Source organism: Nothobranchius furzeri, chromosome 13 (genome assembly GCF_043380555.1).
Source record: "Nothobranchius furzeri strain GRZ-AD chromosome 13, NfurGRZ-RIMD1, whole genome shotgun sequence".
NCBI classification, from domain to species: Eukaryota; Metazoa; Chordata; class Actinopteri; order Cyprinodontiformes; family Nothobranchiidae; genus Nothobranchius; species Nothobranchius furzeri.
Window position 1 is genome coordinate 61,623,119 of NC_091753.1, and position 25,005 is coordinate 61,648,123.

A 25,005-nucleotide genomic window follows, 5' to 3' on the forward strand; every position below is an offset into this window, starting at 1 on the left:
ATTGGAAAAAACCCATTTTTTACCAGCCCAGTCATTCTCTTGACCCAGCTGTACTCCTTTAGCTTTAGCTTAGCATAAAACACGGTTTGTTTGTGAATGGTTCCAACTAATGTGAATAAAAAAAAGGCCTAAAATAACTTTGTAGTGATCCCAGTTCTGCTTGGCGACCTCAATAATCAGACTGACTGCAAGTGAAAATGATTGGTAACAAAAAGGTGCCATTTTAGATTTGGGACTACTTTATGACAAAGCACAGCCCCAAAGACACCTGCTTCTGTAAGCACAGGTGCACACATCGGAGAACTGGCATAACACATTCACTATGACAGCCAGAGGGAAAAAAGCACATCACATTTGTGCAGGAAAGACTGGAGCTTGTGTTAGCGATGGGCTAAACCCGTGCAGCCTTCTGCAGGAACAGACACCTGACTGATCAATAAAAGCCTGCTTCTCCTAAATAAATCATTTGAATGACCCGCTTTCCGGCCTGAAGCCACTCCATCTGCAGCACAAGGACAGGAGTACAGCAGGAATTAGTCCTATTAAATGTGTTCAGACTGTAAAAAATTGGGAAACTCATCGAACAGCTCTGCAGAAGGCCGGTAATATGTTACTAAAGATGCAACGCTTCTCAATACACGGAGGGTTTCACTCCCAATCTGGGACACCGAGCGAAGGGAAGGAGGGAGGCTGAGGAAAGGTGAATATCAGAATCACTATAAAGGGTGAATTGACTCAAATCATGGAGTGTGTCAGTGAGAAAGCCCCCAGTGACGAACGTCTCTGGCAGCAGAAAGTCGATGAGGAAAAGGAGGATTAGGAGGAAGAGGGATGAGAACCTTCCCGGCATGTACCACAGGCTCCGGTGTTTTTGTAACTCATGCTTGAACTTTTTCATTCGGAAATATTTCATTTCGTATCGTTTTTGATTATGGCTACAAACCCAAAACTCAGTGTCTCTGAAAATAAAGGCCGTTTTAAAAAGTCAACTGTGATGAACCTTGTGATGTCACACACCCTGATCATTAAGTAGCTTGGGAGGTTCCTGGTTCTCTGGACGGACTCGGTCTGGGTCAGTAGGCTACACAGTCATGGGGAAGACTGCTGACTGGACTCATGTCCAGAAGACACGCCATCCTCAAGGAGATGAAGCTACAAGGGGTCATTACCAAAGAGGCTGCTTGTTCACAGAGAGCTGCATCCATGTTTGTAGAAAGAAGGAGAAAGTGGACCAGCAACAGGAAGAACCGCGGCCTTGAGAGGATTTCAAGAATCTGGCCGAGCTTCACCGTAACTGGACCAGGGCTGGCGTCAGCCTGGTGCTTCTGTACACATAATATTCCTTTTTATTAATGTTCTAGTTGTTTGAGACGCTTGATTTTGTGTTTTCTCCTCTGTAGCGTCATCAAAATAACAAGAACTAAAGCCTTGAGACCCCATGAGGAACAAATCTGTATAAAAGAGAAGAGAGTGTCTTTATTCTGCTTTCTTTAGTTCAACCCAGACGTGCACACACACCGGTAGGCTAATGCGGGCGCACTGACACAACTTCTACACTTCTTCTATGGGATGACAGTTTTGATTGTTTTACTTTACAATCTTTACTTTACAACACATGAAACATATACTTCTCATCCAGACGTCTACATCTGCTCACACCACAAATGAGATAGTTGAACATGTCTGTTGTGCAGAACTGCTGCAGTCTGGGCTCCGGTCTTGGGTCTATCATATGGGTCTGTTGTGTGTCTGTCTTACTTCATTCAGCAGATGGGACACTCTGAATTGAACCAATACTTGCTTTAATGAACAACTCCTGCTTCATCACATGTTGCTTCCCGCCAGCCTCATCTCATTCCCCCACTTCCTTCTTCTTCTTCCTACGTACCGTTACGACGTAACGGTTACGTCATCACGTTCCCAATACATGACATCACTTTTTTTTAAAAACAACAACGTTTCTCCTTAACACTGAACGTTAACCTCCCACACCAAGAACCACCAGTGTTACCCCTTCAACTCTGACCTCTGTCACTCAAACAACTTTATATTTACCTCACACACGTCTGCATATTATTACGAACACTTCAGGCTTCTTTAAAGATGTTAAACCTACTTTAACACAAAATCACCCAGTCTCTGGGGCATCTTTCTGAGTCTCTGGGGCATCTTTCTGAGTCTCTGGGGCATCTTTCTGAGTCTCTGGGGCATCTTTCTGAGTCACTGGGGCATCTTTCTGAGTCTCTGGGGCATCTTTCTGAGTCTCTGGGGCATCTTTCTGAGTCTCTAGGTCATCTTTCTGAGTCTCTGGGGCATCTTTCTGAGTCTCTGGGACATCTTTCTGAGTCTCTGGGGCATCTTTCTGAGTCTCTAGGGCATCTTTCTGAGTCTCTGGGGCATCTTTCTGAGTCTCTGGGGCATCTTTCTGAGTCTCTGGGGCATCTTTCTGAGTCTCTGGGACATCTTTCTGAGTCTCTGGGGCATCTTTCTGAGTCTCTGGGGCATCTTTCTGAGTCTCTAGGTCATCTTTCTGAGTCTCTGGGGCATCTTTCTGAGTCTCTGGGACATCTTTCTGAGTCTCTGGGGCATCTTTCTGAGTCTCTGGGACATCTTTCTGAGTCTCTGGGGCATCTTTCTGAGTCTCTGGGGCATCTTTCTGAGTCTCTGGGGCATCTTTCTGAGTCTCTGGGGCATCTTTCTGAGTCTCTGGGGCATCTTTCTGAGTCTCTGGGACATCTTTCTGAGTCTCTGGGGCATCTTTCTGAGTCTCTGGGGCATCTTTCTGAGTCTCTGGGGCATCTTTCTGAGTCTCTGGGGCATCTTTCTGAGTCTCTGGGGGGTCTAGTCTCTTGGGTCATTTCCAGACCTGGTGCGCCCTCTTGTGGTGTTTCAGTGTCAATGTCCACGGGTTCATTTATCTCTTCTTGTCCACTCTGCTCCTGTTCGGTCGCCTGTGTTTCAAACGTTTTCACATGTGAAGTATTCCGGCGATAACGTACTCCAGCTGGAGATTCAACAACAACCTGATTGCCACATTTACTTACAACTTTATGTGGTGTTATGTTGAATGGGGTAGTAAACTTGTCCATCTTGTCCTGTTTCATCAGCACCGTATCTCCAACATCCACTTTGGAATACCGTGCTCCTCTTCGCTCATCTGCATACAGCTTTGACTGACCCTTTTGTCACGAACGCCCATCGCTGTTGAGCTCGACCCACACAGTTCTGGTAACTTTCCGCTTATTTTCCAGTTAAACAGAAGTTCCGCTGGACTTTTCCCGGTGGTAGGATGTTCGAGTCCTCTGTACACTGCCACATATCTTCTCAAGTCCTTCAGCCTGAGCAATCCTGATCCTCTTCATCAACGATGCATTTTTCCGTTCCACTTCTCCATTAGCTTGAGCCCATTTTGGAGTTGTTTTAATAAGCTTGATCCCATTTGTTTCACAAAAGTCTCTGAACAAGTCTCATTTGAACTGTGGACCATTATCCAACTTGCACGTTAAAGGTAGCCCATGTCTGCTGAAGACAGATTCAAGACAGTCTATGACCTTGTCTGTTGTTGTGGATGTCAAAACTTCATACTCATAGTAGCGACTGTAACAATCTACTACTACCAGAAAGGAATGGTTAGATGGCCGGGGTCCCAGTATGTCTACAGCCACATCCTGCCATGGTCCATCTGGTAATGTTGTGTTCCTCAGTGGTTCCGGTGGGTCTGGTCCTGCCACCACTTGACATCCTTGACATGCTTTGCAGTATTTTTCTGCTGCTTTGTCCATGCCAGGCCACCATACTTTTGTTCTGAGATGTTGTTTTGTCCCAACCATCCCTAAATGGCCTTCATGAGCTAACGCTATAGCTTTTGCCTGAAGTTTTTCTGGTGGAACTATGCGGTTCCCTCTTAGAACCAGGTATCCTATTACACACAGCTCATTTTGAAATGGGCGCATAAACCTTGCATTTTTCAAAATGTCAATTTTCGATTGCTTTTCTCTCTTCAGTTAACTCCGGATCAGTAGTTGATGCTTCCTTTACCTCCTTTGTTGTGAGTGCTTTTGGTGTCGCATTGACTGCCACGAATCTCACTTATTCATCTGATTCATGTCTACGTGTCACTTTGTGTGCCCCCTCTGTCATCAGTCTGGACAGAGAGTCTGCAATGTTTAGTTTTCCCACGATGTGCACTGCTCTGTATTCATAAGGTTGCAGCCTGAGAACCCATCTTTCGATACGCGCAAATGGTTTAGATCGCTGACTGTCTCCCTATCCCAGCCTGGGCGGGACTGCGAGCTGTGGAGGCCGCTGAATCGTTCCAGGAGTCACTGTGCTCTCTAACCCAACGACCTCCCACCCCTGTCCAAACGGAGGTGACGAGCGCTGCTTATCGCGGCTGCATTCACTGACGTGTGGAGAGTCCCAAACCCCACCTAGTGGACACTTATGTTGTGTAATGTCTGAAGTCTGTTGCATTTTGAGGTGTTTCTTGCAGAGCAAAGCTGCCCTCCCTGTGGAGGGTAACTCCAAAGTGCCTTTTTTCCTCCACCTGAACCAATCCTCATATGTAAACCCCTCTGATCTCTATTAAGGTAGCGCGACTCAGGGTTGCGAATGACCACAGTCACCAGTTCTTGTCATGTGTCTTTGCCTGTACCTATGTCTGATCTCTGAATTGTGTGTACTGAAACTCTAATTTCCCTCTGGGATTAATAAAGTATCTTTGAATTGAATTGAATTTGAATATGACCTCTAGTGGTTTGTGATCTGTCACTAGATCAAACTGTCTCCCATATACATATGGATGTAGCCTCTCACATGCCCACTCTAACGCTAGGGCCTCCCTTTCTGTTTGAGAATACCTTCTCTCACAATCTGTCAGACTCTGACTTCTGACTCTGACTGGCTGCCAGTCAACTTCAGGGTTCATTTCAAGATCCTGGTTCTGGTCTAGAGGGCCTTACATGGACAAGCACCATCTTACATTGGTGATCTTCTTAGTCCCTACACCCCCAGCAGGTCCCTGAGGTCCAGTGATCAAAGCCTACTGGTTGTGCAGCACCAGGCTAAAGGTCAAAGGTGACAGATCATCTGCTGCTGTGGCCCCCAGACTCTGGACCTCTCTCCCCCTGAGCCTGAGACCAGTGGACTCAGTGGTCTCCTTTAAAAAGCAGCTGAAGACTCACTTGTTCAAGCTGGCTTTTGTATGACCTTCTTCACCTCTCTCTCTTTATTCTGCTCTCCCCACCTATTCCACCTTCCTCAGGATCCACTGGTTTCCCTCCTTCCTGTTCACTCTCCCTCTTTCTTAACATTTTTAATCACAATTGTCTATTTTTGCTCATTTTAAATATATTTTTAAACATTTTCTAAATGCTTTTTTATATTTTTACATTTTTTTTGTGACGCACCTCGTGATTTTTATCTTGAGAGGCGCTATAGAAATGATATTTTCTTCTTCTTCTACAACCACGTCCCAGAATGCAACACATTATCACCTGTCTGTGATCCCAAGCCCAACTGGTCATGGCACAATGTGGAGCTCACACATTCACTAGAATGAAAAAGACTGATTTTGTGAGGGGGGATCTTTGGTGCCACCCATGCAAACAAGTGTCCCCTGGGCCACCCAATTTTACATGCCCTGGACACGCCACTGTGGTCCTGGAAACCCTTTAGTTGTCCTTATTTGTTTAAAATATATTCGTGTCATTGTAAATCAGTGGTAATATTAGGTTTAATTTCAGAGAAATCATTTGTGAGCGCGCGCCCTTCCCTCTCTCTGGACCTGGAGCATCCGGGTCCTGCTGCCTCCTCCTGTGAGTAACGGCCGCAACATTCCGCTTTTGTTCTGTTTGCTTCCCACCTGCTAGCCGATTCTGATCAAACAGCGAAGCAGGTTGAATTCTTGTTATATGCAGATGTGCTTACATGTCGAACGTGTTCGGTTCCGATTAGCCACGTTTCGCTGACGTGTGTGAATATTCGCGACTGAGACTTGCTGAGAAAGGCCTGACGTGTTAGCTTGAAGAGCTAACGCGTAGATACTAAACAGTTTACTGAATGTCCGCAGATGTTGTTACTCATAATCAGTGGCACTGATTATATTTACTTTGTTCTTAATCAGCCGATGTGTGAAATATTTTATATCATTTCCTAAACTAGCCGGTTAGCATCCCACTGATGATGGGACAAGCTTAGCCAGCTAACAAACAAACAAACAAACAAACAAACCCATAACAGCACATCATTTATCACACTTACATAATAATAAATATAATATATAATATAATAAATATAAATGGTGAATCAACAAGTCTGACTCAGATCAATGCATTCCTAATCAGAAATCACGTTTAATATCCAGATATCAAAATGTTCTTTAATAGAAAATATTAACAAATCCTAACTCAAAACACCAAATTATATTACAAAATAAATATTGCATTTTCTTAGTTTTCATCATTTTACAAGCTGTTGTTTTAGCCTAAAGTTTATTTTAATTGTCAGTTGAATTAGTCAGATACATATTTTGTGACTTTAGAAAATAATTAGTGACTGCTGAGAGGAAAGTATTGTTCAGATTGTTCAAAGAAGAGGAAAAAGAAGTAATTTATATTTATCTAAGATTTAGTGAGAAGCAGCCTCTTAAGTCCTTGTAACTGTTAACGTCAGACCTCTGTGGACTGGACCTACTACAGCCCACTGGTTTTGGTTCCTCTCCCTGTGTCGGCTGCTCGTGGGGCATGCTCTCTGGGGCCTCATTTATGACTCTTTGCTCTGAATCTTTACTAAAAGTCTTTTTAAGCTCAGCAAAACATTTGACTTATGTAAAGTAACTTCCTGTCCAGCCTGATTATAACAGATTTGGCTCATTCCCTTAAGTAGACGTAGATAAAGTGGGATGTGAACGTTTGGGCAGCCTTGTTAATCTTCATGAGTTTCCTGTATCGACCGTTGGTTGTTACGATAAAACATGTCTGTTAAATATGTCATATAGCAGGAACACACAGTGATATTTGAGAAGTGAAACAAAGTTTATAGGGTTTACAGAAAGCGTGCATTAATTGTGTAAACAGAATTAGGCAGGCACATAAATCTGGGCACTGCTGTCATTTAATTGATTCCAAAACCTTTAGAGCTAATTATTGGTTTGGTAAGGTCAGTGACCCTTGACCTCCATACACAGGTGACACGTGGGGGTCTGAAAACAACTCTTAAATGACCTAAAAACTAATTGTTCACAATCATGGTTGAGGGCATGATGATAAATGATAAATGAGCCGCACTTGTACAGCACCTCTCAGAGTGAGGACTCCAGAGCGCTTTACACTACAGTGTTGCATTCATCCATTCACACACACATTCACACACTGGTGGGGATGAGCTACGATGTAGCCACAGCTGCCCTGGGGCGCACTGACAGAGGCGAGGCTGCCGAGCACTGGCGCCGCCGGTCCCTCCGACCACCACCAGAAGGCAAGGTTAAGTGTCTTGCCCAAGGACACAACAGCAGAATTCTCTGTCCGGAGCCGGGATCGAACCTGCAACCTTCCAATTACCGGACAACCCACTCAACCTGTTGACCTTCTGCTGCCCCAATAATAAAGACTCTGCACAACATAATATGTTGTTTATGTTGTTTATGTGCTTAGCAGACATAAACAACACATAATAATAATATAAATCATGCTCTTCCTAGAAATGTGCTGATATGACTCTCCTAAACACCCACATCCTGCTGTAGATGTGCAATATAAAGTACCTTCATAGAAATAAACCAGCTGATGTTACATTGCATGTTGTTGCAGCAGTGCAGGGGGTTATGGAGCCACGGAGATCGCAGTGGACTTAAAAAAAACAACCTAAAAAGGAATTGGTCAGATCTGAAGGTGGAGGCAACGTAGAAGATGGCAATAGTCATTAGGTGCGTGTCCTTTAATGGAACGTCAGGATAAAGGCAGTGAGGGCGCAACTGACCGGGACAACCGAAGGCCCAGTCCTCCTAGTTGTTGTGTTTCCATTTACATTTAGGCTCGGTAAGGAATTAGTTAAAACGCAGCACGACCGCTGCGTTGTGAGCTATGTCATCGATTGGTGCAAATCACGCAGACCCCCCCCCCAAGCACGGAAGCCAAACGGTCCGCCTAAAACTTCCCTCCCAGGGGAAACGCTGATATTTTCCAACTGAGTTACAATGAATGGGCAGCGTTCCCGCCCACCAACTGCACCGGGCCGCTCCAACTACCTACCCCTCTTCAGGTTCTTGGAAGGTTCCTGAAGACGGCCGTTCAGCTGGCTCGCTCAAGTGGACACATGCACGTTTGGAGGTTATTATAATGATGCCATCCAAACGGCTCCATTTTGGTGCTCGGTAGATAATCATGACATAAGAGTATAATTAAATTTAAATCGACGAAAATTTAGACAGGAAATTTTTCATCACATCAAACAAATGTACTGGCTGCCCGTAGGGCTGGGTACCGTTAAATAACTTTCAGTACTAATAATTTAACAATACCTGGTTAATTTCTGGTATTTCTCTTTTTCGCGGCACAAATCTTCTTGCATATGTTCTACTTTTTTGTTCCTGTTTGCCTTTACAAAATGCAGCAAAAGCTAGAATTGTTTGGGCCTTTGCAGCCAGTAACTGGTTCAGTTGCAGGAGGGATGTGAAAGGGGGAGGAGGAGGCCGTGTGTGAACACACTCGTCTCCTTGGCGCGTCATGTGACACGGCAGAGGTGCGGCACTGCGATGAAAATGGAGCAGCTCTATAACAGGGACACTTTATTATAAACATACTGAAATTTAGCACTGAAAAAAATTCTTTTTTTCAGTGCCTGCCGTTCGCTTTTATCGGCACCAAAGAGGTACAGATTTTTGATTCCCAGCTCTACCTGTCGGCGAATGAATGACGCCTCCCACACCTCCTCATACATAAACACTGTAACTGACTACATTTTCCCACGACTAATGCTTTTCCTAGGGCTTACCTGTCTGATTATCCTTGTCCTCTCTCTCCATAGGTGATGAGCCTGGTGTAGCGATGCACGTTCCCTCAAACCTGCACCAGAAGTTTGGTTCCTGCATACACTGGATGTGGTGTAGCTGTTCCAGATGCAACTTACGGTAATAACAAAGACTGAGGGAAACCATTCATTTATCTATACTCCCACAAGACGCCCATGTTTGTGTTTTAAATCAGAACCCAACGATAGGGCATCGGACGAGTTTAGAACTGAAGAGATCAAGAGTTTGTGCCAGAAAGCAGAAGCATCCTGTTATTAGGCAGCACCTGAGGCAGCCTGGCCCAAAGGATGACTAGCCTGTTCCGGCGCAGCAGCAGCAACAATGAAGGGTCTCAAAGCAACGGAAGTGGAGGAGGTTCTGGAGGCACCCACGGACAGCTCAACAACAGCAGGCCCAGCCAGCAGGTCCGGCGCCTCGAGTTTAATCAGGCAATGGAAGACTTCAAGACCATGTTCCCCTCTATGGACTATGAGGTGATCGAGTGTGTGCTTCGCTCCAACAATGGAGCTGTGGACGCCACCATTGACCAGCTTCTTCAGATGAGTATTGATGGGCAAGGTTCAGATGACAGCTCGGACTCGGACGACAGCATCCCAACAGAGGTCAGTGGAAGGACCAGAGGTTACAGGGTCTGTCACTCTCCTTTGACAGTTAGTGTGCCACAGGTCTTCACCACATAGCTGCAGCCAGTTAAACGGTTCAGTCACCAGCTCTGTGGCCCCGAGGGCCTCTGAGGTTCTGTCCAAGGCCAGTCCCAGTTGCTCAGAGGGTTTCTGCCTTTTTGATGTCTCTTATTATCCAGAGTTTTAAAGCAGATAATGCACCTTTACACACCCACCAGTGTGGCAGTACACGGTTGTTCCAACGAAATTTGGACTGGGGGTGCCACTTGTGGTTTGCTCTGCAGCTAATTCCCTCTCAGCTAAAGAATTTAATCAGTTTCCCTCTGGGATTAATAAAGTATTTTTGGATTGAATTCTTTGTAATGTGAATGAAATAATGTCAGCCTGAGAAAATCCTGAAGCTTTAAGTTTCCCGGGCCTCCCTCCTACTGGTTGAATTACAACTGTTGTAATGCTAGCAATAAATAATGAGCTAACGCTAACCAAACCACCTGATGACAAATTTACTACAAAATAAAAAGATCCACAGAACAAAAAGTCCAGTAGACACCAACAAAGCCAAGTTGTAGCCTCCTTCAGCCGCGCCCATTTCCACGTGCTGGCTTTAGCGCTTTCCTTTGTCGCTAAAGACGTTACCGTCTTGCTTCCAGACTCCACGATGGTGCCAGCTAAGAAACCGAATGATTTTTTCTTCTCTCTGTGCTGTTTAGTGACGGTCTGCGAACTGAAAAAGCTAATGACCAGCCTTTATATTAGCTACTGGCACAGTAAACACCACGAAAAATGTGGCCAATCACAAATGAGGAGCAAAATCCCTCAAAGATTTTTGTGTTTTTAAGATTTCAGAGGATCAGGCCTAAGGTTGTACTCAGTTATTTGCCAAAACACATGTTCCTCTGCTAAAGAATCGCTTGGACTTTTCTGGACTGCCAGATCAGTTATTTCTCAGCATTTTCAGATCTACAGCCTGAAAGCTATGCCTGCTTTGTAATCATGTTCAAAATACGGCCACATGGGATGGATGTGAACATCTGAACCACGTTATATGTTATTATGTGAACTTATTATTCAGATGGAAGCATTTTGACCCTTTATTACCCCCGAACACATGTCATACACACGGCCCAGATGACCCGGGGGTTTGGCTCCTGCTGGTTGGTTGGTTTCACTTATTATTAGGTTTTGGCTAACCTATGCAGTTGAATTGTATCAGACAAGCTAACAGACAGAGGTCCGTACCAGTCGGGTCATCATGAAGGTTAAATTCATCTTTCTAACTTAGACTTTGGTCTTAAATGGGTTAGGTGTAAGATTTGACAGTCCCAACATTAATAAACCCAGAATGACAGAAGCTTTTGCTCTTTTCAGATCTTGGAGCGAACACTAGAACCTGACAGCTCAGATGAAGAACCACCTCCCATTTACTCTCCTCCCACGTATGACGTGTACCCCCAGGTCCCACCAGCACCTCCGTCCAGGTGAGCAAGTGGTTTGAGAGACTAGCCTGATGATAGACAACAGGGCTGGGTGATATAGCAAAGATTTCATATCCCAATATACTGTAGCTCATTTTATATCCTGAAAACGACATACACAACGATGTAGCATTAGTTATTTTAATGTGATTCAAAGTTTGTATCTTGGATCGAGTGTTTGCACCGACTCCCCAAACCCGCCATCCTCCACCGTGTGGATCGGAACCATACCTTTGCAGATGTGCCTCCTTCCATCCGTGGGAGCGGTGGTGAGCCACGGGTGAACACCTGTTGCAGCGTCTGTGTCTGGAGTTAGTAATGAGCATTTACGCTGCCGCTTGTTGCTGCCTTGAAGGATTTAGCTTGTTGTATTCTTTTTGGAGGTTCTTGCACAGGAGATAAAATAATTTGTACTGTTTGGAGTCTGCTGTTGGCACTGGGAGCCGGCTAACTTTACAAACAACAGTTTCCTGGGCCACGTCGGCCTTCCTGGATCCAAACCACATCCGTGCAACAGACGTCGCCCCTCTTTTAGGTACTAGCTCCTGCGTTTTGGCTGGCAGGTTATCCAGTTGAAAATCACCCGGTCTGAACCGCTTCTGCTACCGTCTTCCTCCATGTTTGTTAATGCGGGGCTAGCGTGCATAAGCATGCCGTAAAATACTTCAGTAGAACGCCTAACCATGATGTAAACCACAGAGCTCCATATACAACCATAGACCTTTTCTATTGTACATATCGCCCAGCCCTGATGGACGGATTCGTTCTGTTCTTGTGTTTCTGATGCTCACTCTAAAGTCTTCAGATCACTGATAGTTTATGATGACTGTGGAGGTGCTGCTGCTGCAGACGCACTTGTTTCTTTTCCTAGAGTGGAACCCCATGTGGCCGGTCACAATGATGGTAGAAGCTTCAGAAACTGGAACCCTCCTCTTCTCGGGAACCTTCCAGATGATTTTCTGAGGATTCTGCCGCAGCAGTTAGACAGAATCAAGGTAAAGGCGGGATTCTTATTCAAATGTTAAATGGTTAAAGGGATTCTATGCAAATTTAAATCATTTCTTGAGCCAGCATGTGTCTAAAGGACCCTTTACAAGGATGGCACTCAGACCCCCACTGCCATCAGAGGCCAGAATATTGCACAAGCAACTTCAGTGTGGTGGGCTACCACCTGTTGGACTTGAGCTGACGTACCTGGCATTGCAGTCTGCTTCCAGCATTTTTAGATCATCAACACAGCTGATTTGTTTAATGTAGTGACGAATCGCTCCTGTAGACACTAATGAAGGCTGGGAGACATTTCAGCTGTTAGATTAGGTGTTAAACAAACGCACAGAGAGGACATAGGTTTCTTTTTCAGTTTGACCACAGAGAATTAATAATGGACACTAGGGGGTGCTAAAAGCAAGCTAAAAGGCTAAAGCCGGGCGTACACTGTGCGACTTTTTCACTCGCAGCGTTCAGCTTCAGCTCAAACTGTACGACTTCCTCACAGGGCAGATCTCACGAGTCGTGCGCTCACACTGCACGACCCAGTTCTCGGATGCGACCTGACTGCTCACGCTGTACGTCTGGTAGCAACACGTCGGCCCTAAAAATATGCTAAAAATAGCAGTTTTTGCTCAACACGTCAGACTGTTTTGTCTTGCCTGTTGTCCTTCGGGAGTGCTGCAGGAGGACACACAGGGATTTATGGGGGTTGGATGAGGAAAACCAAATAAAGAAAGTAAATCTGTGTTTAGTGATCAGTTTAATTTGACATGAACACGACAAACACGCTTTCTTGATAATCTTTGTGAGTAAAAAAAACGTGTAGAAATAAAAACGAACAGCGTGTGTTATTAGGGAAATAGCGAGCGAGTGGTGTTGACGCAGGATTGCGCATGCGCCGTGAGCGGTTCTGATACTTTTTGGGTCGCAGCTGCTCGCAGCGCCGCTTCAACAGTGCGATACCCTCACGAGGAACGAGTAAAATATCAAACACACCAGAAGTCCGTGAGAGCTCACGACTGCTGATCGGCAGCTGGTCACATGGTGTTAATCGCCTCTCGTAACCCCCTGTACACTACACGACCGCTCGGCGCTAAACTCGCCCCGATGTCGTGGATTCTCGCACGACTGGAAAATCGGCTCAAAAAAGTGAAAAAGTCACACAGTGCACGCCCGGCTTTAGCGTCCCTTTAAGGCTGGGGTCACCAACATGAAACATTTATGAAGGAGTTTTTGGTGCAGAGAAACGACTAACTGTAGCTCTAAATATATATATATAAATATATATATATACTTACCTGCAAACACACCAGTTACACCAATCAGGAGTTTATTTAGCACATGCTACATTAGCATGCTAGAGGAACATGATTAATACACTTGTCTGTCTCAGCAGAGTGGTCTGGCTCACCCTTCATCCTCCTCGTCAGAATCCGTAGTGAGTCAGTGGACAGGCCGACCCAGTGGAGGTGCAGGAACCACCGAAGGCTCCATACCAGAAGCTGTAGAACGAGACCATAAGCTGAAGCAGTACCTGGAAGACGAGCGCATCGCCCTGTTCCTGCAGAATGAGGAGTTCATGAAAGAGCTGCAGCGAAACCACGACTTCCTTGTTGCTTTAGAGAGAGGTGCGACTCTACAGAGAAAGTCTGATTTTACAAACGTGTTTCCAGTTGATCTCAGTCCCTTTTTACGTCATGGTTCCACCTGCCTGGAGGACACGGTGACTTAAAGCTGCAGTCTGGAGTTTCCCCTTTCAGGAATTATCTCTGATGGTTTAGAAATCCCTAAAATTGAGTCTTACCCAGTACTGTGATATAATGTAGGCAAAAAGTCATCTGTTTTTTGCTAAGCCCGCCCCCGTCCCATAGAGCCCCACGCAATTTGAATTGAGTGCTGCTCAGCATTAGCCCATAGCATTAGACACCTGCCTTGTGTGATGATGTGAGGGAGCAGGAGGAGAGAAACATGCGGGGATGGGGAGGAATGGCTGGTTAGGCTTAGCCCTCCGGGGAGCCAGCTCCCCCACTGGCCCCAATAGGCACCTCTGTTGTCAAACTGCCACCCAGGGCATGGAGACCCCACCCCATCCTGCCAGGGCCCAAAGCAGCAGCATTACAGAGCCTCACGGAGTCCGAGGGCACCAACCCAGCCCCACCCCAGCAGAATATCTATGCCCATCCCTGCATTTGCACAACTTCCAGAATATATAAGACATGGGACATCCAGGTAAGGTTGGGACCTCCCCCTCCCCTGTGATGGAACAGCAGAGGAGCCAAGGTCTACCTGAAGCCTCTGAATCCGAGTCAGGCACTGCTGCATGTCCCTGCCTTCTTCCTGGCAGCACACATGTCAGGACCCGACCCCCAAAGCCCCGCCCAGATCCCCACACGGGGCCGGCCACCCCCCACCCAGACCCGCCCAGGGGCAATGCAGCCGCCAGGCAGTGACCCATGGCCACCGCCAAGACCTCCAAGGGGCCCCACTCACAACCGCTAGTCGTCCACCCCCTGAGGCAACCCAAGCACCTCCAGAGGGGGGCAACGGCCCCCCAGTCCCAAACACCCCCAGTGTACCCACCTCCAGGGAACGTCCAGATACTCCAAACTCAGACCCCTCACCCACATCATCCTGCAGGACAACATCAACGGCCCCCCACCCTCGCTATGTGATGAAACTGATCAAAGGAGCCCAGAGAGATTGATCTGAAGTGGAAGCAGAGGCTAGATCAAGTGTAATATGATATAAAAGATTTCTATACTGGTTAATGCAGAGAGTTTCTTTATTTTCTATGTCTTTTTTTATGTGGACCTTAAGTCCGATAATAAAATTCAATTGATATAATATATATATATATATATATACAGGTGCTGGCCAGTAAATTAGAATATCATCAAAAGGTTGAAAATATTTCAGTAATTCCATTCAAAACGTGAAACTTGTACATTATATTCATGCAATGCACACAGACCAATGTATTTCCGATGTTCATTACATTTAAATTTGATATTCATAAGTGACAACTAATGAAAACTCCAAATTTGGTATCTCAAAAAATTAGAATATTCTGAAAAGGCTGAATATAGAAGACACCTGCTGCCACTCTAATCAGCTGATTTACTCAAAACACCTGCAAAGGCCTTTAAAAGGTCCCTCAGTCTTGTTTTGAAGGCACCACAATCATGGGGAAGACTTCTGACTTAACAGCTGTCCAAAAGACAATCATTGACACCTTGCACAAGGAGGGCAAGACACAAAAGGTGATTGCAAAAGAAGCTGGCTGTTCGCAGAGCTCTGTGTCCAAGCACATTAACAGACAGGCGAAGGGACGGAAAAAATGTGGTAGAAAAAAGTGTACAAGCTCTAGGGATAACCGCACCCTGCAGAGAATTGTGACGACAAACCCATTCAAAAATGTGGGGGAGATCCACAAAGAGTGGACTGCAGCTGGAGTCAGCGCTTCAAGAACCACCACGAGGAGACTCATGAAAGACATGGGATTCAGGTGTCGCATTCCGTGTGTCAAGCCACTCTTGAACAAGAAACAGCGCAAGAAGCGTCTCGCCTGGGCCAAGGACAAAAAGGACTGGACTGATGCTGAGTGGTCCAAAGTTATGTTTTCTGATGAAAGCAAGTTCTGCATTTCCTTTGGAAATCAAGGACCCAGAGTCTGGAGGAAGAGCGGAGAAGCACAGAATCCACGTTGCATGAGGTCCAGTGTAAAGTTTCCACCGTCAGTGATGGTGTGGGGTGCCATGTCATCTGCCGGTGTTGGCCCACTCTGTTTCCTGAGGTCCAGGGTCAATGCAGCCGTCTACCAGGAAGTTTTAGAGCACTTCATGCTTCCTGCTGCTGACCAACTTTATGGGGATGCAGACTTCACCTTTCAACAGGACTTGGCACCTGCACACAGTGCCAAAACCACCAGCACCTGGTTCAAGGACCATGGTATCCCTGTCCTTGATTGGCCAGCAAACTCGCCTGACCTTAACCCCATAGAAAATCTATGGGGTATTGTGAAGCGGAGGATGCAATACGCTAGACCCAACAATGCAGAGGAGCTGAAGACGACTATCAGAGCAACCTGGGCTCTCATAACACCTGAGCAGTGCCACAGACTGATCGAGTCCATGCCACGCCGCATTACTGCAGTTATTGAGGCAAAAGGAGCCCCGACTAAGTATTGAGTGCTATACATGCACATTCTTTTCATGTTCATTCTTTTCAGTTGGCCAACATTAGAGAAACAAACATTTTTTCATTGGCCTTTAGAATATTCTAATTTTCTGAGATACCAGATTTGATGTTTTCATTGGTTGTCACCTATAAATATCAAAATTAAACGTAATAAACATTGGAAATACATTGGTCTGTGTGCATTGCATGAATATAATGTACAAGTTTCACGTTTTGAATGGAATTACTGAAATATTTTCAACCTTTTGATGATATTCTAATTTACTGGCCAGCACCTGTATTATACATACATACATACAATGCATTGTTCCACCTCTAGGTGGTGTCCTCTGAGGAATAAAACCCTCCAGGTTTCAGCTTTAACCCTACCTGTTCACAGCGGTTCAGCTGCAGAATCCTTCTAGATGTCTTAACTCATGGCTGTGTTAAAAACAGCTGAGAGTACCAGAAGTACCATCACCAGCTCCTAAAGACCTTTATAGATAAGAAACATACAGAAACGGGCAAAAATGAACTAATGTTGTTTAGAAAATCTCATTTTGTCTTTAGATCGCTTGAAGTATGAATCGAAGAAGTCAAAGACCTCTCATTCATCTGGTGTGGAGACTTCAACAGGTAGAGAGGTTTCTTCAGACGTGCTCTAAGCTGACACCAGCGTGGTCAGTTAACTTGAAATAAGACAAACGTGCTAGACACTGCTGTGTATGCATGCAGGTGAGGAACATCCTGCAGCTTCAACAGAGGCAGCCTCAGACGACGCTCTGTTCAGAGACAAACTCAGACACATGGGCAAATGTAAGACTGCTTCCTGTTGCATGACGTCATCTCAGCCTTCAGTGCTGCTTGGGTTTGATCTAGTGTCTTCTCCCTCCCCCAGCAACTAGGAGGAAGCTGTTTGAAATTGCTAGAACATTTTCTGAGAAGACAAAAAGAAGAAAGTCCAAAAGAACCCTGATGAAGCTGCATTCGTATCCTTTCTATAATCCTATCTATGTGGCTGTGAGTCAGATATGTGGAGCTGGGATTTGGTTCTCTTTCCTAACGCTGCTGGTTGTCAGATTTGGCACAACCAACTCCACAGCCAGTCTCCTTGAGGAGGATGAGATCAACCCCAGTGGTAAATATGGCAGTCTCTCCACACACACACACACACACACACACGCACACGCACGCACGCACGCACACACACACACACACACGAACACACACGCACGCACACACACACACGAACACGCACGCACGCACACACACACACACGAACACGCACGCACGCACACACACACACACACACACACGAACACACACGCACGCACACACACACACGAACACGCACGCACGCACACACACACACGAACACACACGCACGCACACACACACACGAACACGCACGCACGCACACACACACACGAACACGCACGCACGCACACACACACACGAACACACACGCACGCACACACACACACACGCACACACGCACGCACACACACGCACACACACACACACACACACACGCACGCGCACACACACACACACACACACGCACGCACACACACACACACACACACGCACGCACGCACGCACGCACACACGCACGCACACACACACGCACACACACATTTTAATTTCTGTGAGTGTATGGTGCCGAACCCGTACCCTATTTAAGACCAGTGCTGATCTATTCCTGACCTTCACTAAAACTTCATTCACACCAAACCTCTAAAACCAACTGTTACACTTTCTTTCAAAGTCAGGACCAGAAAAATGTCCTCCCTCTGCTGGTGAGAGCCTCTTGATGGTCTTCAGTGAGTACACAGAGACATCACGCCCTCGTGTGGCCTGGCTGAAGACACGCCTGTAAAGGCAAACGAGCCCCGCCCACCTGCAAGCCGCCGGCATCACCGGCAGTTCTCAGTTCGACTGCTGCTCTTCACCGAGCTAGGCAGCGAAGGGGGCAGGCCTGCGTTCCTCGTCCCTCTCCTTCAGGGAACAGTGGTTCTATGCTGAACCGATGTAGAGATGACCAGAAGAAACGGTGAAAAGAAGCAAAAGACTAAGTAAAATTTCTTTGTGAAGATGTGAAAAATAGATGTGCTTACCTCTTGGTACTCATTTCTCTCACAGAGGAGTGGTTCTGGTCACTCAGCTCCAAGAACATGAACTACACCTGGTTAGCATCAACTGTGTACCTGCTGTCCTCTTGTCCTCCTCCAACCTTAAGCAGTGGTTCCTGAACCTTTTCTTCAACAATTCAGTGATTTCAAGTCCTTAAATAAATCCACATTTCCATCTGTGATTTGCTGCTGTCACACTCCCGGGTTTCTGATCAACCTTGTGATTGTCTGCCAGATGTGGGCGGTGTGTCTTTAAGCCCCGCATCTGTACATTCAGTTCATTAAGTTTCAGAAACATGTCACTGAGTTGTGTCATTCTCATGAGGAACTGGCTACAGGAAAACGTCTGCACCGCGCTCTTCCTCCCGTAAGATGCTGATCTCAGCAGTTCAGAAACCCAGGACAGCAACTTCACACGTGACAAACATCAGGACTCGCTGTGAAACAGCAACGGTGTGGCTGGAGCCCATTCCCCACACAGTATGGAACAGAGGTTGTGTTTAGACGTAGTTGACTGTGGCAGTGATCATCATTCAGCTTGGGACTCGAGCCTAGTTTATACCTCTGGACCTGGAAGTCCCGCAGGAGCTCGGCTCTCCTTAGGGAGTGAAACCCACGTTGACATCGGGGCTTCCAGTCCATACTCTACACAGATGTTACACCATGCCAGCCACCTGGTTGTGGTGGTGCATGTCTGCTTTCCCTGCTAGCACCTGACACCCTGCAGGTATGTGGAGGCTTGTCTCAGGGGCCTCTTTGCCCAGCCTACAGCTTGGGTCTGCTCTGGTGTGGTAGGTCTTGGCCTCTGTTGCCCTGGTGTTCAGGGCCTGGTCCTGTGCAGCCATGATGAGTCTCTGTGCTGTCCTTCAGACCAGCTCCTTCTAGCCACTGGTAGGATTTATATATATCGTTGTCTGAGACATTCACTCAGCACGCCATCTGATGGGGCCTTATACTTGATGTACTTATGGATCTTAGATGTTTAATCCTGGACAGTGGCTCCCACACTCACTAGTCATCGGCCTCCTTCCTTACAACCAGTGTGCAATCCCAGGATGCTGGACTTGGGATGAAACCCTCCATGCATGATTAGGAGCGTCCATGTCTTAACATCCATGGTCTGGATTTCTTCATCTGTGCCCCAGACAAGCTGGTTCCCAGAGTCAGAGACTCTCTTGGTCAGCTTGCTTCTCACACCAAACCTTCCGTCAGGAATCTTGGTGTGACCTTTGACCCAGCTCTCACCCTGGATTCTCATGTCAGTTCTCTTGTTGGCTCTTCCTTCTTCCATCTCAGGAACGTTGCTAAGCTGAGTCCCATTCTGTCCCGCTCTGAACTTGAGACAGTTCTCCACACCTTCATCTCCTCACGCTTAGACTACTGTAACTCTCTTTTCACGTGTCTGAGCAGAACCTCCCTGAACCGTCTACAGGTGGTTCAGAACGCCTGTGCTCGGCTTCTGACCAAGTCCTCCAAACACACCCACATCACCCCGCTTCTCCTCCAGCTTCACTGGCTGCCAGTCACCTTCAGGGTTCATTTCAAGGTCCTGGTTCTGGTCTACAGGGCCTTACATGGACAAGCACCATCTTACATTGGTGATCTTCTTACAACAGTTTCACACTGAGAGCATCAGCGGAACGTCACTGCTTCAAATAGAATCCATCTTAGTCGATGGACCGTTTCAAACCAGCAGCGCTGCGGGAACTTCCAGGCTCGTCCCAGAAGCTGCACGCCGCGCTCCTGAAGATGGGATCGGATTCTAGTTTTGCCGTGAGCCGCTTCTGGGACACGTCAATTTCTGCAGTTAACGTAGGGCTAGACAGGAAATCACACACTGTTTCAGTGTAAAATCCCTGGTAATTTTCAAAATAAAAGTACTGCAGTGATACAGTTTCATTTATATGAAGCTTACGAGTGACCGCCGATGCTTCCAGTGTGAAAGCGTCTGCAGGTGAACATAAACGTTTCTTACACTTTTGTGTGTTTAGAGGAAGATGGCCCGCCCAGAAGAGTAAACGCAGAGGAACGGTCTGAACTACGCAACGAGCCAATATGATGGTAGGACTGACTTTAGCAAACTCAAACAATACATTTAAAGAAGTAATATGTAAGAATTGTAAATCGAAATCATCACCAAACAGTTTAATGTCTCAGTCATGTTGGAGTGAAGGTTACAGTGAAAGAGTGTCAGCCAGCTGGGGGGTTGCAAGTTTTCTACTTTCAAAAAACTAAAGAGGGATGTAGTCTTTGTTTACAATCTTTGAGCAGAGTCTGCATCATGCTACGCCGGCATTTGTAATTCAACACCAGCTAGCAAAACGCTCCAGACTTGTCTAAAGAACCTAAGCCAGTAAACAGGAGCAACCCAGAAGCTGTTTCTTGTACCGCTTGACCGGGTGGGCGGAGACCCTCAGTGTTCTCACGGTCTCAGTCGCTGCCTGCTGTAGACACAACAGAGCAGTGATGGAATAACGGCGTTTAAAATAACCGCGTTACTAAAAAAATATTGTTTTCAGTAACAAGCAAACTAATTAATTACATCTTCTTTTATCAGTAACAGAAACGACGTTTTGATAAGAAAATGCGTGCGTTAAGCAGCGCGGTGCTGATCAGGAGCTAGAGAGGCAGATGTTGTCATCCAAGCGCATCACGGCCGTGAAGAACGAGGAAGACGTGATGAATATCTACGGCTGCAGGTGTGGGTCTGCAGCCGTGCCCTTCTTAGCGTGACGTCCCGAAGGTCCGCTCACCTGTTCCCCGCTCAGACGTCCTGATCTTCTACCTTCCTAGATCATCCAGCTGTAACCTGTTCCTGATCATGTCTTTAGTCCCGCTGTAACACTGATGCATCAGTCTCAGACGGCATGGAGCTCAGGTGTTATCAGAACTACCTGTGTGTGTTCACCACCCAGCTTCAGCTCTTCTGTGGTTGGGTCTGACCCACGTTGTGCCTCTTCTAGTGTCATTTTAAAGGGTTTTACTTATTTATTTATTTAACCGTTGCTAGATTAGCAGCAACAGAAATGCTGCTATAAACACACAATTATGTGAAGCTGGAAAAATTAAAATACTGTGCAAAATTACATTTATTTCTGTACTTTAACTAGACTGAGAGACCATTTAAAGGCTTTACAGGTGTTTATTATTTGCAATTATAAATTTTAGCTGATTGGGGTCTTGTTAAATAGTCTAGATTAGTGTAATGTTCCTGTTAGTAGTTCCTCCTGTTAAGTGCTTCTTTATTCAGGTTTATAAAAAACATTTGGACATACATTTTATTATGTTCCAGTCATTAGTCATTTATATTTCACTATTGTTGTCATTTATAGTAAATTAAGTAAGTTTAATTAAGAGGGGAACCCATTTTTCTTGCTTTCTTTAATGAAAAAAGTAACTAAGTAGTTATTTTTCTTGGTAATTAGTTACTTTTATAATCTCGTAACTCGGTAAGTAACTTGAGTTACTTTTTTGACAAAGTAATTAGTAACTATAACTAATTACTTTTTAAAAGTAACGTTCCTAACACTGTCGGAGACATACTAAACCTTTGTTTAGAAAAGTGGACCGCAGTGGTCACATTTCACCACAGCGTGTCATTCTTACATATGGCACCTTTAAACTAGACATGGTAATATGTAAAATGGGTTGTTCTGAGCTGAACACATTTCAAACTGAATGAACAGACTGTCTTGTACAAAACACAACATTTGTTATATTTATTTGTTTTCATTCAGAATTTTTCCTCCATTTCAGGTTCTCCCATGATGCACCATTTCTCGTTACCGTGGAAATGGCAGCAATCTGACACATTGGTGGCACTTCCTGTCCTAACGTGAAGCCTAAACGAGGACTCAGTAACTTTACATTTATAGATCATCGTAAAGGACTTTCTCTGCATTATTACTTGATTATCCAGTATTAAATGTAAAAAGTTTGCATTGAACTGTTTTCTTTAATTAGCCGAGAGGAACACCAGCGTCTTTACGTGAGATTTTAAAAATTATTTTAAGCCATGCTAAAGCTAATAGATGCACTGAGCACCATTTTTGGTGAACAACCCGTAAACAAGGACAGGACGCGGAGGATAACGGGGTGACTTAGCGATGGCTAAAGCTTCATACAGAAAACTCAAAGGTGGTCCTGAAAACAAAAGCTGTGTTCCTCTTGTTTCACAGCATTTTTTATCTACTCTAACTTTTTATTTCATGAATTAAAACAAACACTTAACTGTGCTGAGATGCATCAGCCCAGATGTGCTGCAGCTGGTTAGCTCCTCTGCTAGGTTTCACAATCAGCCACAGACTCTAATGTGAATAACTGATGTTGAAGTTTATAAAATGCCATTTGCATGAATCACCATGACATCTTGGAGATTACAGACTGTGGTAATCCACCCTGTAACTGGACCCGCTGTTGACTAGCTGTTTGCACATCAGTCCTCTGAGAACAAATCTCTATTTCTCCTAAATGAGAGGATTTGTGTTATCGTGCCACCAGCTGTTCCAAACCCAGAGGGAAGGTGGCATCACCTACAAAATCAGACAGCAACAGTGGTGCCAGAAAAAGAGAGCAACCAGGACATGGCTAACGTAGTCTATATCACCCCCTAGTGGCTGGCTGCATTCCCCAGGATGTTGCCCTAATACGCAGCTGTAGGAGCGGCCTGCAGCTCGCTGACCTTCACCGTCCCATCCTGTGCTTAGACAAACCAGATAACAGAGGGTGTTGGAGGTTTGTATACGTTCTAAATGTGGAGAACGTGAACGGCATAGTTTCTGTGTAGCCAGGCTACAAGCAGCTAGTGACCTTTTCCTCGACCACAGCGAGTGTTTGTTGGTACTTCCTGTCAGACACACATCTAATGGTCTAACTGCACAGCAGGAAACCTCATGCAGACCAGGCGTCAGCCCGGTGCCAGAGTTCTGATTGGTTAGCAGCGCCATTGTCTTCCACTGCCACGAGTGTTCTGTGCTGCTCGGGATTGAAGGAATACCGTTTGTGTGACTGTCCATTCATTTAAGTGTGGATGATTTCTAGCAGGTTTTTTAATTGGTTCATGTTTCTGACCCCCCCCCCCGTGATTTTAATCACAACTTTCTAATTCGTTGTAAAATGTGCAGCGACGTGTGTGTGCTGCAGGTTTGATCAGAGGTAGGGTCAGACGTGTGTGTGCTGCAGGTTTGATCAGAGGTAGGGTCAGACGTGTGTGTGCTGCAGGTTTGATCAGAGGTAGGGTCAGACGTGTGTGTGCTGCAGGTTTGATCAGAGGTAGGGTCAGACGTGTGTGTGCTGCAGGTTTGATCAGAGGTAGGGTCAGACGTGTGTGTGCTGCAGGTTTGATCAGAGGTAGGGTCAGACGTGTGTAGTAGTCTTCTGTTCTGCAGGACCTGGTCACACACCACCTCACCACTCAGGTTGTTATCACGTTTGTCCTCTTACCTTCTGGAACGTTTGCTCTGTAAAACCATAGATATTCAGTTAAATCTTTTCCATCTATGGGAGGGAAAGAATATCTCCAGCAAGTGGGCGGGGCGGCTATGAGCAAACGGGTGGCGCATTCGACTGCTGACCCATAGGTCGTGGTTCAAATCCACCCTAGTAGGGGCCAAGACATCCTCGGACAAGATGTCGATCCCCACAGTTGGATCACTTGGGAAACCTTTCTTCCCACACAAGATAATAAAAGAATATATAAATAACGGTTTATTGTTCTGTCTTTAGGATTTCAGCTGTTTCAGTCTGAACTTTGACCTCCAGCGGTTCTGGTTCTTTCTGAACAATAATGGGTTAATTCTCAGGAAAACTTCCTAGAGTCCGTTCTTCCATTAAAGTGGTTTTCACATCCTGTAAACAAACTCCGTGCAGTTCCTCATGCTGGAAGCACAGCGGGGTTTAGTACACGTGAACAACTGGTCCTGTAGTTTCTGCAGCAGCTCATCCTGGAGGAGTCTCCCAAACACCAAGCTGAACTCATTCTGAGTCAGAACCAAGTGGAGCGTGGTCATGTTGGATTATTTGGATGTGAAATGTCAACTTTACTATGTTTATAGTTAGCTTTAAAGAATAAAAATATCCATTTCAACAGAAAAGCAGTTTAGTTTACTCATTTTAATATCAGTAACTGTATCAGGTAATTAAGGTGCTTAGTGAGGCAGATGAAATAAATGGCCTTTAAGGGAGAGGGAGACCTGGCTGCTTTTATTTTGAACCTGAATCTAGACGTGTCAGTAAAAGGAAATGATTACTGCTAGATTTGTGTTTATTAGAAACATCTGGCTAAGCAGAGACCATGGTCTGATTTGTTGTGTAACTTGTTTTTTAATGTATACAAAGTTTGTAAATGAATAAAATGATCAAACTGGAAGTTTGTGTGTCTGCGTGCTGCTCAGGTACAGGAAGCAGATAATTCTACCATTACAAGTTCACGCAGGTTCCACCAGATTTACAAGTCATGGATTCATTTCTGGGTCTCACGGGAACTTCTCATACAACTGCAGCGTAGTTCAAACCCCTCGTAAAAGTACACCCAGCTGTATTTAAAGTCATTCTGAACAAGTTAAAGCACAAAATAAAGTTTT

At 45.6% G+C, this 25,005-nt stretch overlaps 2 protein-coding genes and 1 long non-coding RNA gene across 6 annotated transcripts; 2 read left to right on the plus strand and 1 right to left on the minus strand.

Annotated features, from left to right (window-relative positions):
* Nucleotides 1-1,606: 1,606 nt before the first annotated feature.
* Nucleotides 1,607-3,362, minus strand: LOC139062431 (cylicin-2-like). The gene is made up of 4 exons (XM_070543282.1): nt 3,258-3,362; nt 3,045-3,179; nt 2,133-2,848; nt 1,607-1,649 (listed from the first exon to the last, which is right to left on the minus strand). The coding sequence occupies exons 1-4, from the start codon at nt 3,360-3,362 to the stop codon at nt 1,607-1,609; spliced, it is 999 nt and encodes a 332-aa protein (XP_070399383.1).
* Nucleotides 3,363-5,671: 2,309 nt separating this feature from the next.
* LOC107373541 (CUE domain-containing protein 1) lies at nt 5,672-24,791 on the plus strand. Of its 4 annotated transcripts, none has more exons than XM_054738626.2 (12): nt 5,672-5,816; nt 9,025-9,127; nt 9,204-9,630; nt 11,020-11,129; nt 11,998-12,121; nt 13,510-13,744; nt 16,863-16,928; nt 17,028-17,108; nt 17,191-17,281; nt 17,372-17,430; nt 20,416-20,485; nt 22,181-24,791. In XM_054738626.2, exons 3-11 carry the CDS (start codon nt 9,316-9,318, stop codon nt 20,481-20,483), a joined length of 1,149 nt encoding a protein of 382 aa, XP_054594601.2. In that variant the 5' UTR covers nt 5,672-5,816; nt 9,025-9,127; nt 9,204-9,315; the 3' UTR covers nt 20,484-20,485; nt 22,181-24,791. The 4 variants fall into 4 exon arrangements, with proteins under 4 accessions (XP_054594601.2, XP_054594604.2, XP_054594602.2 ...); XM_054738629.2 differs by having other exon boundaries at nt 13,513-13,744; XM_054738627.2 differs by having other exon boundaries at nt 5,804-5,896.
* On the plus strand, nt 17,440-18,606 carry LOC129162164 (uncharacterized). Its single transcript, XR_008562196.2, has 2 exons — nt 17,440-18,345; nt 18,435-18,606. It is a non-coding gene; the product is annotated as an uncharacterized lncRNA (long non-coding RNA).
* Nucleotides 24,792-25,005: the final 214 nt, after the last annotated feature.